The sequence below is a fragment of the Siphateles boraxobius genome, unplaced genomic scaffold, assembly GCF_051911475.1.
Source record: "Siphateles boraxobius isolate OS27281-9 unplaced genomic scaffold, OSU_SipBor_1 26, whole genome shotgun sequence".
In the NCBI taxonomy this organism is placed as follows: domain Eukaryota; kingdom Metazoa; phylum Chordata; class Actinopteri; order Cypriniformes; family Leuciscidae; genus Siphateles; species Siphateles boraxobius.
In genome coordinates this window covers 3,115,655-3,130,549 of record NW_027508876.1, presented here as the reverse complement: position 1 = coordinate 3,130,549, position 14,895 = coordinate 3,115,655, and the positions used below count along the sequence as shown (strand labels likewise).

At 38.1% G+C, this 14,895-nt stretch overlaps 1 protein-coding gene across 2 annotated transcripts in view; it reads right to left on the bottom strand.

The window, feature by feature from the left end:
- The window catches only part of plod2 (procollagen-lysine, 2-oxoglutarate 5-dioxygenase 2), a 65,303-nt gene that overhangs the window by 29,450 nt on the left and 20,958 nt on the right, over positions 1-14,895 (bottom strand). For both annotated transcript variants that reach the window (XM_077244157.1, XM_077244158.1), the window contains exons 4-8: positions 13,243-13,406; positions 9,275-9,387; positions 8,998-9,061; positions 7,579-7,676; positions 4,528-4,629 (exon numbers count right to left, since the gene is read on the bottom strand). In XM_077244157.1, the coding sequence (XP_077100272.1) occupies positions 4,528-4,629; positions 7,579-7,676; positions 8,998-9,061; positions 9,275-9,387; positions 13,243-13,406 (541 nt within the window). The remainder of the gene's footprint in view (positions 1-4,527; positions 4,630-7,578; positions 7,677-8,997; positions 9,062-9,274; positions 9,388-13,242; positions 13,407-14,895) is intronic.

Here is a 14,895-nt window from a genome sequence, read left to right as displayed (position 1 = left end):
ATTTTAATTTAAGCCTATAATAATTATTAATAAATAATTCTTAACAATAGCTATGATCATTTATAATTCATGTATTTGTACATAGCTGTAAATAAGTTATTTATTATGGTCTTATAAATCTGCATACTGTTGGGTACCACATTTCTAAGTAAATACAATACTTTTATGTTTACTTTAGCTTACTTATTGATACTGTTATGTTTCAATATATAAGCAAAACCCATCAGCCCACCTCAACTTTTCGATTTAATAATCCGGCCCACGAATGAAGCTAATTGAATAGCCCTGACATACACTATATTGCCAAAAGTTTTGGGACGTCTGCCTTTACATGAACATTCACTTTAATAACATCCCATTCTTAATTCGTATGGTTTACTATGGAGTTCGCCCACCCTTTGCAGTTATAACAGCTTCAACTCTTCTGGTAAGGCTTTACACAAGGTTTAGGAGTGTGTTTATAGGAATTTTCGACCATTCTTCTAGAAGCTAGGGCTGGGGCGGTATGAATTTTTTCTAACCGCGGTTGAGAAGCAAGATATTCCCGCGGTATAGCGGTAAACCGCTTTAAATACGAAAATCAAAAAAAGAAAATTAATTAAAAAAAAATGTTGGTGCGGATGGATGGCGGACAGATGATGAGTTTTGTGATGCGGTTCCGTTGCGGATGAAATAATAATAGCCCATCCGCGCATCTCTAATAGGAATGTAATCTTATTATGTGTCATGGAACATTGCGCTCCCCAACTCGCGAAAGGTCAGATTTGCTCCATCTTTTGATGATAAGTTTTGTTTAGAAAACCTTGAATCCATGTAAGACACACTATCATTAGAAATAATCCATTTCATTAGAATCAATGAATCCATATTATTAGACACAACGTGCACACATGTGCGGGCCAATGTTTTGTTTTTGTTTTTTTGCGGTGATGACGGTGACGAGCTCAAACCCGCGGTTGGAGTCACGTGACCGCGGTATTGCGGTAATGTGGTAACCGTCCCGGCCCTACTAGAAGCGCATTGGTCAGATCAGGCACTGATGTTGGACGAGAAGGCCTGGCTTGCAGTCTCCATTCAAATTCATCCCAAAGGTTCTATCGGGTTGAGGTCAGGACTCTGTGCAGTACAGTCAAGTTCCTCCACACCAAACTCACACATCCATGTCTTTATGCACCTTGCTTTGTGCACTGGTGCGCAGTCATGTTGGTACAGGACGGGGCCATCCCCAAACTGTTCCCACAAAGATGAGAGCATGACATTGTCCAAAATTCCTTGGTATGCTTCAGCATTAAGAATTAATTTCAATGGAACTACTAAGAGGCCAAGCCCAACCCCTGAAAAACAACCCCACACCATAATCCCCCTCCACCAAACTTTACACTTTGCACAATGCAGTTAGGCAAGTACCGTTATCCTGGCAACCGCCAAACCCAGACTCGTCCATCGGATTGCCAAACAGAAGTTCGATTCGTCACTCCAGAGAACACATCTCCACTGCTCTAGAGTCCAGTGGTGGCGTGCTTTACACCACTGCATCTGACACTTTGCATTACACTTGGTGATGTAATGCTTGGATTCAGCTGCTCGGCTATGGAAACCCATTCCGTGAAGCTCTATACGCACTGTTCTTGAGCTAATCTGAAGGTCACATGAAGTTTAGAGGTCTGTAGCTATTGACTCTGCAGAAAGATGGCGACTTCTGCGCACTGTGAGCCTCAGCATGCGCTGACCCCACTCTGTGATTTTTACGTGGCATAACACTTCTTGGCTAAGTTTCTGTTGTTCCTACTTTGTTATAATACCACTAACAGTTGACCGTGGAATATTTAGTAGTCAGGAAATTTCCCAAATGCACAGGTGGCAACCTATCACGGTACCACGCTTGAATTCACTAAGCTCCTGAGAGTAGACCCCGAAGCCGCCGCCAGGCGCCGCCATTAGCGCCATTTAGAATTTCAGCCGGCGCCAGCCAATAATTTCGTAAGCCAAATTGAGCCGCCATCTGATAAAGTTTGGCTGAGCCGGCTAGAATTATTTGCATGAAATAATAATTCTATCACATAGAAACATACACACACGAAATATATAAACAATACCCAAGATCTATTTTCCCACTGGATTCATAAAAGCACAGTCTTGTGCTCGTTGCTACGATACACAGACGGACAGTGAATTGACGACCAATTAAAATTGCTCGTTTTCCGTACAGAAGCAGCGATGCATTTTTTTCTCGCACTCAGGTGAAATGGCGGAAAGAAGCAAGCAAGGTAATTTTGATCTCACTTCTCACATACTTTACTAATTCCAATTTACTTTTATTTTTTTTTTAACTTAGGCCTACCCAGACTTTTGTTAAATCTTCAGGGCACAGTTGCACAAACACCTGAATCAAAGATTGATGTTATGAACCAAATATTCTGGAACGGAGAGATTTATAGCACTGAACGTGATATTACTGCAATAACAAACCACCGTTTCCACATTGCTAATTCACGAAGCATGCTTCAGTGTACATTGAAGTGAAATGTGCAAAACTTTGTCCAAAATAATACTGATAACAGTGTGTGTTTATTAGTGATAGTCTGTTTTTTTTCCCCCTCCGGTCTCGACTTGGTCTCGGTCTTGGTCTCGACTTGGTCTCGACTTGGTCTGTCTTGCTCTTGGTCTCGTCTTGGTCTCGATACCCTCTGGTCTTGGTAGTGTCTTGGTCTCGGTTTAGGCTGTCTTGACTACAAGTCTAGTGTTTATATTAAGACGAGACACGGCATGCAAAAACATCGTTTTTTTTTTTTACTGGTCAATTGATGACCAATGAGTCAATGGTCAATGAGATTTTTGGATATTTGTCTTCAATAACATGTCTTCTTTCAGACTTGTGGTGAAAAAAAGTCTGAAATACACATTTAGTGTGCCGGTGGAATGGATGTTTAGTTCCACTGGCCTACTGCTCAATGGCAAACGATCATCACTTGCTCCTTCAAGGTGTAATATGATAAGCTTCATCCATGATAATGCCAAGTTATTGTATACAACTTAGCCTACATACATTTAGCCTAAACACAACACATTGTAGGCTATTTGAAAATGTTTAGTAGCATACAGACTACAAAATAAATATGTACATACGTTGTGAAAGTAAAATCTGATGTTTTCTTTATTACATTGTATTGCATTTTGTAGAAATATAGTGTAAGCCATGCATTGCTTGGAAATATTGAGATCTAGTAAATCAGTATAACATAGACATCTGTGGACATGAAGTGGCAGCTTCAGCCATTTGCAGCTATGAAAAGTTTGGCGGCTGCAGCAGCCATTTAGGTTTTGGCTGAGCCGGCTAGCCAGCCAATAACTTCATCAGCCAGCCATTATTCTCAAAACAAATGGCTTTGGGCTCTACCTGAGAGTGACTTCCATAGTATTTCGTTTTCCATACTATGGAAGTCAATGGTGCCCCACAACTGTTTGGTTACCCATATTCTTCAAAATATCTTATTTTGTGTTCAACATAAGAAAGAAATTCGTACAGGTTTGGAACAACTTGAGGGTGAGTAAATGATGACAGAATTTTCTTTTTTTGGGGTGAACTATCCCATTAATTAACAATGAGCACTTCTTACAGTATTTACTATTTTTTTTTAGTTGTCATGTTGTTTACAACTGTTAATTGTTAGTTGATGTTAGCTCAGGTCCATTAAATAATATTAACAGATACAACTTTAGATTTTAATAATGTATAAATAAGATTAATAAATGCTATTTTTTTATTGTCAGTTCATGTTAACTGATGTAGCTGGCTTATGTTAACAAATGGAACCTTATTGTAAAGTGATACTACTCAAATGTGCATCACAATGCAGAAAGAAATATCTGTTGCTGATTCCGTTTCATTGTGACTTTGATAATGTTCTAAAAACATTAACAGTGTGTTAGGAAATGCTGATAAACAAAAACATTCAGCTCCAATATTGTGGTGAATTTTGCACCAGCAAGTACTACAAGCAGAAATTAGCTATTTCTGCATCAGTAACTCAAGCTTAATGTATAGAACTCAAAGTCCTTTTCGCCAACCTTAGCTGAACCCTACAACAAATTTCCAGGACAACCGCTGTAAGTTGCCCTGTGGATAAAAGCCCACATTGAGCTGCCCGCTAAAGAGAGGTCTGGTTAACAGCAACACCCCAGTAAGTGAAACCGTTCTAAAACCAAAAGCCATTTCCTGCACCACAGCAGTGTACAACTTCCTCTTCCTCAAGTGGCTCCTCATGGGCATTTATAATTTTTTGAGGAGTGTTTAAAAGGACATAGGGTGCTTAAGATGCATGTTATTGTTGGAAACAACACAAAATTCTTCTTTTACCTTATCTCAAAGTGAAAACTAAAAAAAAAAAAAAAGATTCACTTAACATATACAAACATGTATTAATAGTGTTGGAAATGTTTCATTGTTTTAAATGGCAGTTTAATCTTTCTGGTGCTGAGAGGAAAAGGAACAAAAACAGCCAGTGTGGCTTTCATTAGATGACTCACTTTAAGCTGAGACAAGTCCACCATGTCTTGGTCACAGATGGTACAGCCTCGCTCATAGTTCCACACATTGGGGATGTAGTTGGCCAAGTAATTCAAGTATATCTGTGGGGAAAAAAAGAGTAATTTCATTTTAGTTATTTATTTATAATACATTTCAAAATATATAAAATATATATAAAAAATATTTAAATATTTTAAAAAATTTATTCTATATGGTCCAGATGATGTAAGCTCCAGTATAGGAAATGTCCACCCATAATCCAGCCCAGCCTGTAGTAGTTAAATCCAATTTTGGTTAGGGCAAAAACCCCAAAATGAATCCTGCTGTCAAATTTTCATGAACTACTGTAACTAGAACTATAATTATTGCTGGACTGTTACTTTAGATGTATAACACAACACACATTAAAGAACGAGTTTTGTATCTCAGCTCGGAATTTATAGGACACCATCGCAGGGAGGAAAAACTTCCATCTGGTGGTGATTTTGTATTTAAACTGTGTGATTGAACAAGCAGATTAACTGTGTTGAAAGGAATAATGTTCTTGTTCTTGTGTGTTGGCTTCTGGGGAAACGCCACATTTTATCTTAGTTTAGGATGATGAAATTAACTTGTTACCATAAACAGGTTGCCTCAAATTTTGCTGAAAGAGTAAACCTTAAATATTTATTTTTGATTTGTGAGATAAAGGCATCCATTTTCCAGGGACCCACCCTGTGTGAACCCCATGGGACCCCAGATCAAATACTATTTACACTGACAAACATTTATCACTGCTGTATATTTGTCACCCAGAAACAGAAGACTACTGTCACGAACATTAGAAGTAGGGGAATCTAGTAAGATACAATGACAACATGTTTCTATCTAAAACGATTTGCCTTTATATACGATTGGGTATTTGTTAAGTGATATTCCACCTTTATTTAAAACTGTCCATTTCCCAAAGAATTGAGTTTTTGTTTGCTGGAACACAAGCCCATATTCCTTGTTAATTTGTTCACTGACTGCTGGATACAGATTTTAGCAGGACAACTGCACACTCTTGTCATGCTGCTTTCGATTACAGGAAGTTAGAACGTAATTGTAAGTGGGCGATATTCAATTCAAACCAGCCTCAACCGCATTGCAGATGGTATCCAGATGCAGTCTTTCTTATTCATCCCATGTTAGATAGTTTTAGATAATTTAACATTTATTGTTGTCTGCTAAGACATACAACCCCTTGGAGACACAGGTCATGACCTCTAGTGCTGTGAGGTCAATTGTTTAAACATTACTGACAGAAAATAGATATTGCTCACTGATTCCAAATGAAAACAGGCAATAAACCAACCCGCTCACTTCATGCTCTGGTTGTAAGCTACTACTGTGTATCCTCAAGCCTTGTTACTTTTATTGGACCTTGTTTTAGTATTTACGAGAACATCTGTATTCCCCAGAGCATGTTAAAGACACTGGAGATCTGAGAGATCATCAGGGACGGACACAGGGTATCTTGAATGAATCAAAGAGCATAAGGGTGAGCTCTGGATGGATGATTATTCATTAGAAACAGCACAGATGGTTGGATATTAGAAGATGGCTCCACACAGTGCTGTGTTTGTTTAATCTGTCACTGAGACGCAGATGGAAAAGCTCTACGGGCTTGAGATTACATTATCACCCAGGCATCCTGCTAAATGTCAAACTCTACTGCTAGGCTGAGAGAGTTGGGTAATGACTGCGATATTCTGGCCAAAGGACTGTCTAGTATTTAGTTACTAACTGTACAATTACAGTCAGGGGCATCATTTTACAAATAAATCATGTAGTGTTATACTGGAAAATATTATCAGTTTCGATGAAGATGAAATGAATGAAAGCAACTGCAGAAGGTGCAACTTGAATGGTCAGACAAATTTAGACATGCAAATATGTAAGTTCTGCCACTGGCAAACACTTGGTTTACCGACATAATCTATGACAATTTTGTTTTGGAAGATAATTTGCTTTGAGTGACACAGTTTGAATGAGATTTCTTGTGCTAATTGAAAACCTCATTAAACCAACGTTCAGAACACTATCAAGTGTTTAACCCCTTAAGTGTCACCCCCCCCCCCCCTTTTTTTCGCATAGACATAAAAATCACTATACAAACTTAAATGGTTGTAATTCAAGAATGCTTTGGAATATAGACCTATGGTTGGTCTTGTTTTTTTACAGACATTTTCCAGATTATTGTAGAAGTGGAGAAATTATTAAAAATGAAACAGAAAAAAAAGTTATATAAGTTTGAGTTTATGAAATTCCGCAATTAAAAAATATAATTATTAATATTTTATATAAAATATATATATATATTACAAAATATATTTTACTCAAAACTGCAAGAAAATTAAAGCCAAAAATCTGAACAAGTTGTGTTCCAAATTTTAGGTTGATATCTCAAAATATGAGCTTTCAAAATATGAGCTTTCAGTAACATTTTATTCAGGCGCAGTACCCAACTTTTTCACTAGGTGAACACCAGACTCCATTACTGCCCATATAAGGGCGCCTCCATTTTCATATATGTTTTGAGTGATCTGAACCATGCATTTCCATAATTTTCATACAATTTATGAAGTAGACATCCTATTCAGAAGTAGTATGGGTGGTTTGGCAGTATTTTGTTTGAATTCAACCTCTAATAAATGCATAAAATGACCACATATGTGCGTTATAGCTCGCAGCCGCATCACAAATCGAGAATCCATAATTTTTTCTTTATATTTAAAACATTTTCACACCTTTTTTCCCTCATAAAATGGAAATGGTGTTATCTTTTGAACTCTTGGCATGAAAACAAACTGAGGTTTTTACCAATCTTTCATGATTTTTCATGTTTATTTCTATTTCAAAATAAAGGCCTAAATACTCCTAATGAATATGAAATATTATTGTTGCAAATTGATAAATTACTGCTCCTCAGTAATTTATTTTAGAAAACAGCCACCAAATATGAAAACTGCCGGTTCTTTGATCAAGGTCTACTTTCTGCACTGTTTGCATTTTTCATTGACATTTACCTTGGTGTTCACATTTCCATGGATAACCGCTGGCAGACTGTTGTAGACAGTATTCCTCACTCGCACTCGCTCCGTTCCAAACTTTAGGAGAACTTCATCTAAATAAAAAAAATGGATATTTACATTTTTACATTCAGTAAGTCCATGGATTTCAGTGTTTTATTGCCCAGCAGGCAATAATTGTAAGTCTGGGCACTGAGACTACATATTGTACACCTCTTCTCAAGTAGGCCACATAATTTGAGGTGTCTGTAGAACAAAATGTGTGAGTGCTTCACACTGGCAGTTTCACAAGTTCACACTTACAAATAATCAGATCAGACAGTGGTTTATGCGTATTTGGTGTGCTGTCCGGGGGAGGACTCAGAGCTTGGAATTTGGCCCGAACCCAGAGTACTCCCCCGTATTTCTGGTTAAGAAAGTAACCAGGTGAGTGTGAGGAGACGGGGTGGTGGAGGGATGCTGAAAATTGTCGAGGAACTTAGGTGAGTCGACTGTATATATTGCCCTCCACTCATTTGCTGATTGGGTAGACATGTTGATTACTGATTGTTGACAGCTGGTTGGTATGAATTAGTTTGAAACGGGACACGGTTCGCATGAAAACTTGTTAATATGAGATCTGTCTTGCAGACCCGGGTGCGCACCGTGATACCGAACTTGAGACTACCTGAAGGAGTTGGTCTGAGTTCGGTTGCACTCGAACTATTGCTCGATTCACGGGAATGTGAAAGCAACATGGATTTTGGGTGCACCTTTGTTCAGGAAGAAAAGTAGCCTGCGCATGCATTTTAGCCGATGATGATATATTTAGTTTAAAACACATGTATGGGATGATAGTGTTGATGGTTTACCTTGGATACAAGCGAGATTGAGCCTGCAGTGTAATCGAGCAGAGCGAATGCAATCAGGGCGGCAAATGAATGGCTATCCGCTATCTCCTCTAAAGATTCCATTTGCAAGCAGTAGAAAGCCACCATGCGACACACACAACCCAAGTGTCGTTTACTCTGCTGCTCATAATAGCACCAAATTGATTAAATATATATATATATATTGACTGCGTTGTGCTTTCTTTCATGTAGCCTGCACGTTTGTGATGACGTACAGTAAAATGAACGCAAGTGCACCAGGGTTTGATAGAATCAAGTTGAGTTTGAAACCAGACCAACTGTGCGGGGGCCACAATTCAAGCTTGGATCCGGACCACTGCAAACGTGCCCAGTGTGAAAGCACCCTTAGTGATGCTTTCCTTTACTTGATTACCATGAACTAATACTAAGACCAAAATTGTATTGATGCAAAATCTAAATCAAACTTTGGCAACCCTTTATTCACCAGTATGATGCAATGTATGAAAAAAAAAACCCTGAATTGTGTTTAATAGCAAGTTTTACGCAGCATCTTGGATTGACTCACCCACTGCTCCATTCAAATTCTGGAAAATCTCGCACTTGTGGTCCAAGGTCATATTAAGCCTTTCCTAAAATAGAGAAGAGAACACACTTGAGTTTGTGAAAAAGTGACGGAGCGACCTTTGTCCTTGTGTAAACGGTTTACAGTTTTGTATTTTCAACCAGTTTGTTTTCTTTTGAATGGTATGATATGGTTGTGAGCGTTTTATAAGTGACTGTGGTCAAGTTACAAGCACATTTGTGTTCTCGCAGAGTGCCTTAAGGCTTGTTTCTTCACTGACCCTCTGAAGTGGATCCACATAGATCTTCGTGTAGAATAGCTGATCATCATCGTTATCATGAAGGTCCCACTGGTTCATAATCTTCTGTATGTATGGAGCATAGCCAATAAAGCCTGTGAAAGACATCACATTGCTTGTTTTATGGACTGTCTGTGTTGTAAAAGAAAGTATAGGATGTAAAAGATATGTGTGAAGCGTTGACATTATGGGATGTCTGGTCACAACAATTTCAATTTCAATTATGCCTTTTCTGAGAATCTTAAATCTCACTCACAATTCTGGTGCGGTTCCTCAAACCCTCAAAACAGTGGGAAGTCTGGCAGAAGTATCTGACCAACAAGCAACAAGTGTTGTGTGGCCACGTCTAACCTCAGATGGCACAGACTTTCTACATCTACTCAGGACGGTGGACTCTGATCAGCATATGTGCTGGCTCCCTGTGTTTCTATAGTAACCTGCGTACGGATTTCTCATCATTTTCTTAAATCTCTAACCACAGTTGAAAATTGTAGGGCTTGCTCATATTGGCCTCTGTGCAGTTTTAGATACCATCATTCCACAGGAATTAGGAACTATTTTCAGTTAGTTACCGCCCTAGACATTTTTAATTCCTTATAACCTTTTTCTATTGCCTACATTAATAGGCTGATCTGAAAACCATTTAAAACACATCAAATTGATGTTTGCAGTGGCTTTAAAAGGAATCTGTACAAATCTGTTCAGAAGGCACCATCACACCTCAAATGATTTTACTGGAAATCGAGACTTGAGATATTTCAATGAAAAACCAATCCGCTAGAATTCAGAAGAAGATAAACAAGGCAAGTTTTCAAGCAAATATGATTTAAATGTTAGTTAATTCGCTAAATTAGCAGATATTCTTAGTCTGAAGGCGGTCACCTCATATGTGGTGACATGAATCTTGTTTTATTACAGTGCGATAAAGTTAAACCCTTGACATAATGCCCAGGTTCGAAAGCAATAGCTGAAGCCAGATGTAATGGATTATGACATGTGGTTTTAATCTAAAATCCAGAATGTTTTTTTTCCCACAGATCAAATCAACTCTACCTTCAAGAAGCTTGAATTTGGGCAACATAGGGGATGATCAGAAAGAGACGAACTGTGCAATGCAGTCTTTCTTATTTCCACAAACGCACTGGTCAACATGACATGCCTTGTCCAACTGAAACAAAACAGTAGTCACCGCAATCTACGGAGTAGCCGAATGGATAAAACCAACCTTCAATTTTGGATGTACAGGCAATCGAACAGGAAGTCCAACACAAACAAACTTGTCCTGTTAATGACACAGGCTCAACGCCCTGACAGGACACTACACAAGACGAAGTGACCACTGCAGTCAAAGCAGTAATTGACCAGATGAAAATAGAAAGAATCAGGACTACAAAGTTTAGACGAGCAATGACCACAGGGTTTTTTGAGTACAGAGGGGCTGACGTTACTGTTCTTCAATGGACAATCTGAGAAAGATGGATGGATGCACACGTACACACACTCAAATGAATGCACCATTCATGAAGACCCCTGTATGAATAGTCCACTATGCCTGGTGGCCCTCAGGAAATTCCACAGGGTGAGTGGCCGCTTCTTGGCAGTTTACACAGAAAACACTTTCTCTATCATATTATACAGATAATGAAATTCCACTGTTTGTACTTCGCTCTCTATAATCACCCTCCTTGCACTGTTCTAAATCCTACCAGACCAAACAAACCCACACAGAAGCGTCCGGGGCAAACTGCACTGTGATGATATGGCTGAATGGCAGCTGGCCATGACCTCATGTGCATAAAGTCTTCCAGTGATATGCTGCCTGAGTTGAATTCTTGAAGACTGACCTCCCAAACACACAAGCAAAACATGCAAACATGTGTATAAATAACATGGGATGTTGAAGAATGTAAACCATAAGGTATATGCTTATTTCACGCAGCCGTTATTTTGAAATCGAAAGCGAGGCTCCGGTGGGAAGAAAACCGGAAGTGTCGCCTTTAATCATAGGAGAGTCGCGAATGCGATGGCGTATTGTTGTGTTTAATGTAGAAATTAGTTACTCTAAAAATGTACATACATTTATTTCATACTTTAGACTATATAGAGTGAAAATCATTTATATATTTTTTTTTTCAGAAAGTAAAAAAATAAGCAGGAACGATATATTGGAAAGTAACATCCAATAGTGTAAATCGCGGCAGCAGCTTCATGTTGGTAGTCCAAGGCATTGTTGTTTATCTTTACTTCCGGGGTTCTTCCCACCGGAGCCTCGCTTTCGATTTCAAAATAACGGCTGCGTGAAATAGGCGTATTTCAAGCTGTGAAGAACCAATAGCACATTTACAGTCTAAACTGTTGTACAAATTAATTGTGCACAATCTTAACGTACATGTGCTCTTAAACCAGATTCAGGTAGGCTGTTATATACAGTACATGTCAACCATTTAACTAACTTTCTCAGCAAAGTTGTCTTAGTAGGTGCGTTTCCATTACAGATTTGCGCAAAACTTTTGCGATTTTTTTCTAAATGTCGACCAAAAACGATTGCGAAATGACGCCGTTTCCATTAACCGATGTTATGCGACTAAAACTTCATTTTTTCCTCTCGCGATAAGTAATTCCAAAAATCATGGCGATGGATATTGGTAGGTTTACGTATATCCCAGCCACTGCACTGGCCAGGAGGAGACGTTTGTGTGTTATCCAAGCATTAATGGTAAGGAAAGACCCTTATACTTGGAGCAGCTGGTGTTTCTGGGTGTTTCTCCCTCATATCTGCTTCGAGGTTTGATTGTGGCATTACTTTGAGGTTTAGAATCCTGTATTCTTGTAAATCTTTTGTCTTTTATGAATTTAATAAAGAACTCTGTCTCATATTCTGTCCAAACATACTGCATCATCTACATCAGGTGACCTGTAAATGTGCAAAAACTGTTTCCATTGCAGTTTTGCGAAATATTTCTTTTTCGAATTGCCTGAAAAACCACCTCATGCAAGCGTAAAAACTTTTTTTGCGATAAATGGGAGTTTGACGTGTGTTTGACAAAATTGAAGTGTTTCCGTTGGACATATTTTCAATTCGCAATTTCAATTTGCGAAATTTGCGCAATTTGAAGGGTAATGGAAACGCGGCTACTGTTGCTGAAACATAACCTATTTCACACTGGTCTTTATAGCGCCCCTTGTGGTAACAGTGTGTTTGACACATGTTGGATGATGCACGAAAGCTAAAAACGTTTGTTCATATACCTGAATGGTTTGTTTTAGTCCTTACATTTGTAAAATGCAAAAAGTGTTTACAAAATGCTGATTAGTGAAAGTGAATATCTATAACACAACAAAAAAATCGGTCAGGTTTTGACATAAAAATATAAGATGTGTACACAATGAATAAGTTACCAGATTGTCAGTAAAGGTGCTTACATGCAGAAATTAGGGTAACAGCCAAAAATGTGTGCCAATCGGATTTTAACCAGTTATATGCAAAAGTCTGTTTATTTATACCAAAATTGGTGAGAAGCTCAAGCACATTTATGAATGTAAAAATATCAGCTAGATCCAGCATTGTAATTGTGATACCAAGATTTATGTCTGAAACACTATATTCAAGTTAACATAAATGTTTCTAGCTTGCATGTGTGGTTTCCATGTGTTTATGCCTTTCCCTTGAAAAATAGTATTGATTAAGGCATTTGCATTACTTTGCATGACCTTTATTTGGTTATTTAGCATAATCAGTATAACATAGCACATGCAAATGCCCTCATACTGTTTTAATAGAATATAATCTAGGAAATAATATAATCTTTAATAGAAATCCAATTGAACCAAACTGAAGGAATCTCAATACAATGGCTTTGGGCTCATCTGATAAACCATTATGAGTAACTATGAAGCATCTTTCCTATTTTCAAATCCTATAGGTATTTGCAATTCCCATTTTTACACACCTCCAGAGTTAAGAAAGCGTTTCCCACTCCGGACAGAAGGATACTTCTCTACCAGTCGAGAATCGGGCCAGATGATTCCCTCAGCAGCGAACGCCAGCTTATGATTGGTCTGCTGGAACTTTCTGAGAATCTCCTCAGGTCCACCAGCAAAGATGAGGTCATAACTAAAGAGGGAAAATAAGTAAATTGTTATTTTCACCAAGCGTCCCAACGGATCAGCGATTTTCACATTTAAGACATTATCAAGCAGTTAAACAAATTATGTTTGCTAATCCCAGTCCAGTTTATTTAATCAGCTGTGTCTATTTTCACTGAACTGCTGGAAGGGAGTGGAGGGCATTTCTTAGGCCTTTTGGTCTTCTATTTCAGACACTATTAATATGCCTGGTAACGTTAGTAACTATAAATGTCATCAGAGGAAGTAAACTGTGAAGGAGGCACCATGGTTTCCGCTCGTCTGGGGAACACCTGTGCACACAAATCATTTCTCTTTTTTCCATCATGACTTAAAATTCATCTCTGGAATATGTGACACAGCTTTAATGTGGCAAAATGGTCTCAACTACACCTGTAAAGGAAATAATACTGTAAAATATATTTCAGAGGAACCCAGAACTCTGATTTGCTAGCTACTTCCTAAATGTTTAGCTTATACACAGGGCTACCTATTCACTAAAGTGCGGCCCTGAATGTTATTCTAAACTTCTCTGAACTCTGAGCTGTTTAGGAGACCTAGAAATATGAGTAATTCCAGATATGGGTGTGTATAAATAGCTGCTTCAGAGTTCAGAGAGTTCTGCAATAAGGACTTGATCCGATTTGAGGTGATTTATATAAATGACCCCTTGATAAAACAGCACTGCACGTGGCAGGTAAGCGTGAAGTTAACTTCAAACACTGATCCTTTTCTACTTTGTGATCATAATAATCACTCACAATTCTGTAGAACACACCAAGACCTGCACAGCAAAAAAAAAAAAAAAAAACTCTCGCCACACTTTCAGTATAAATTGACATGCTGTAATTTCCCTTGAATGATGATGTTAAATAACGTGCAATTTATTATGGTTGATTTGCATAAATTTAGCAAAACGCCACCAATTCTGCAAGAGCCTTGGTTTTAAAGGTAGGTCTACAGAATTGTTGAACAAATTCCTGACCGTTTTGCCTTCACACAGAGTCTTGATGTTTCCCATTGAACTGGAAATGATACTGTAAGATTTCTCTTACTGAGGTGGGAAAAGTTATGCATTTACACTTATGACACATTTGTTATAGTTGATGAAAAGCTACTATACATTTAGCCAGTTATTTTTCCTTTATATAGACTATATTTTGCTGGGCGTAATTTACTTTAAATTACAGGTAATTACTAAGTAAATAATTATGGGAAGTATTAAGGCAAAGTAAGTAGTAAGCATTTTATGGCAGATTAGAGTCTATTCACAGCTAGTCACTTAGAGAAATGGATATTGGAACCTTTTCTGTCTCTGGTATGTGTACCAGTATTTTTACTGTCTAGTAAATCTGATACCATTTATGGGCCTTTCACACATGAATTGTTAACAACGTTTATTAATCCTTAACACTTAATCTTGGGCTGTCTTGCTTCATGTTTCAGATTGTTCATGTTACCCAGTATTAATAGTTGCT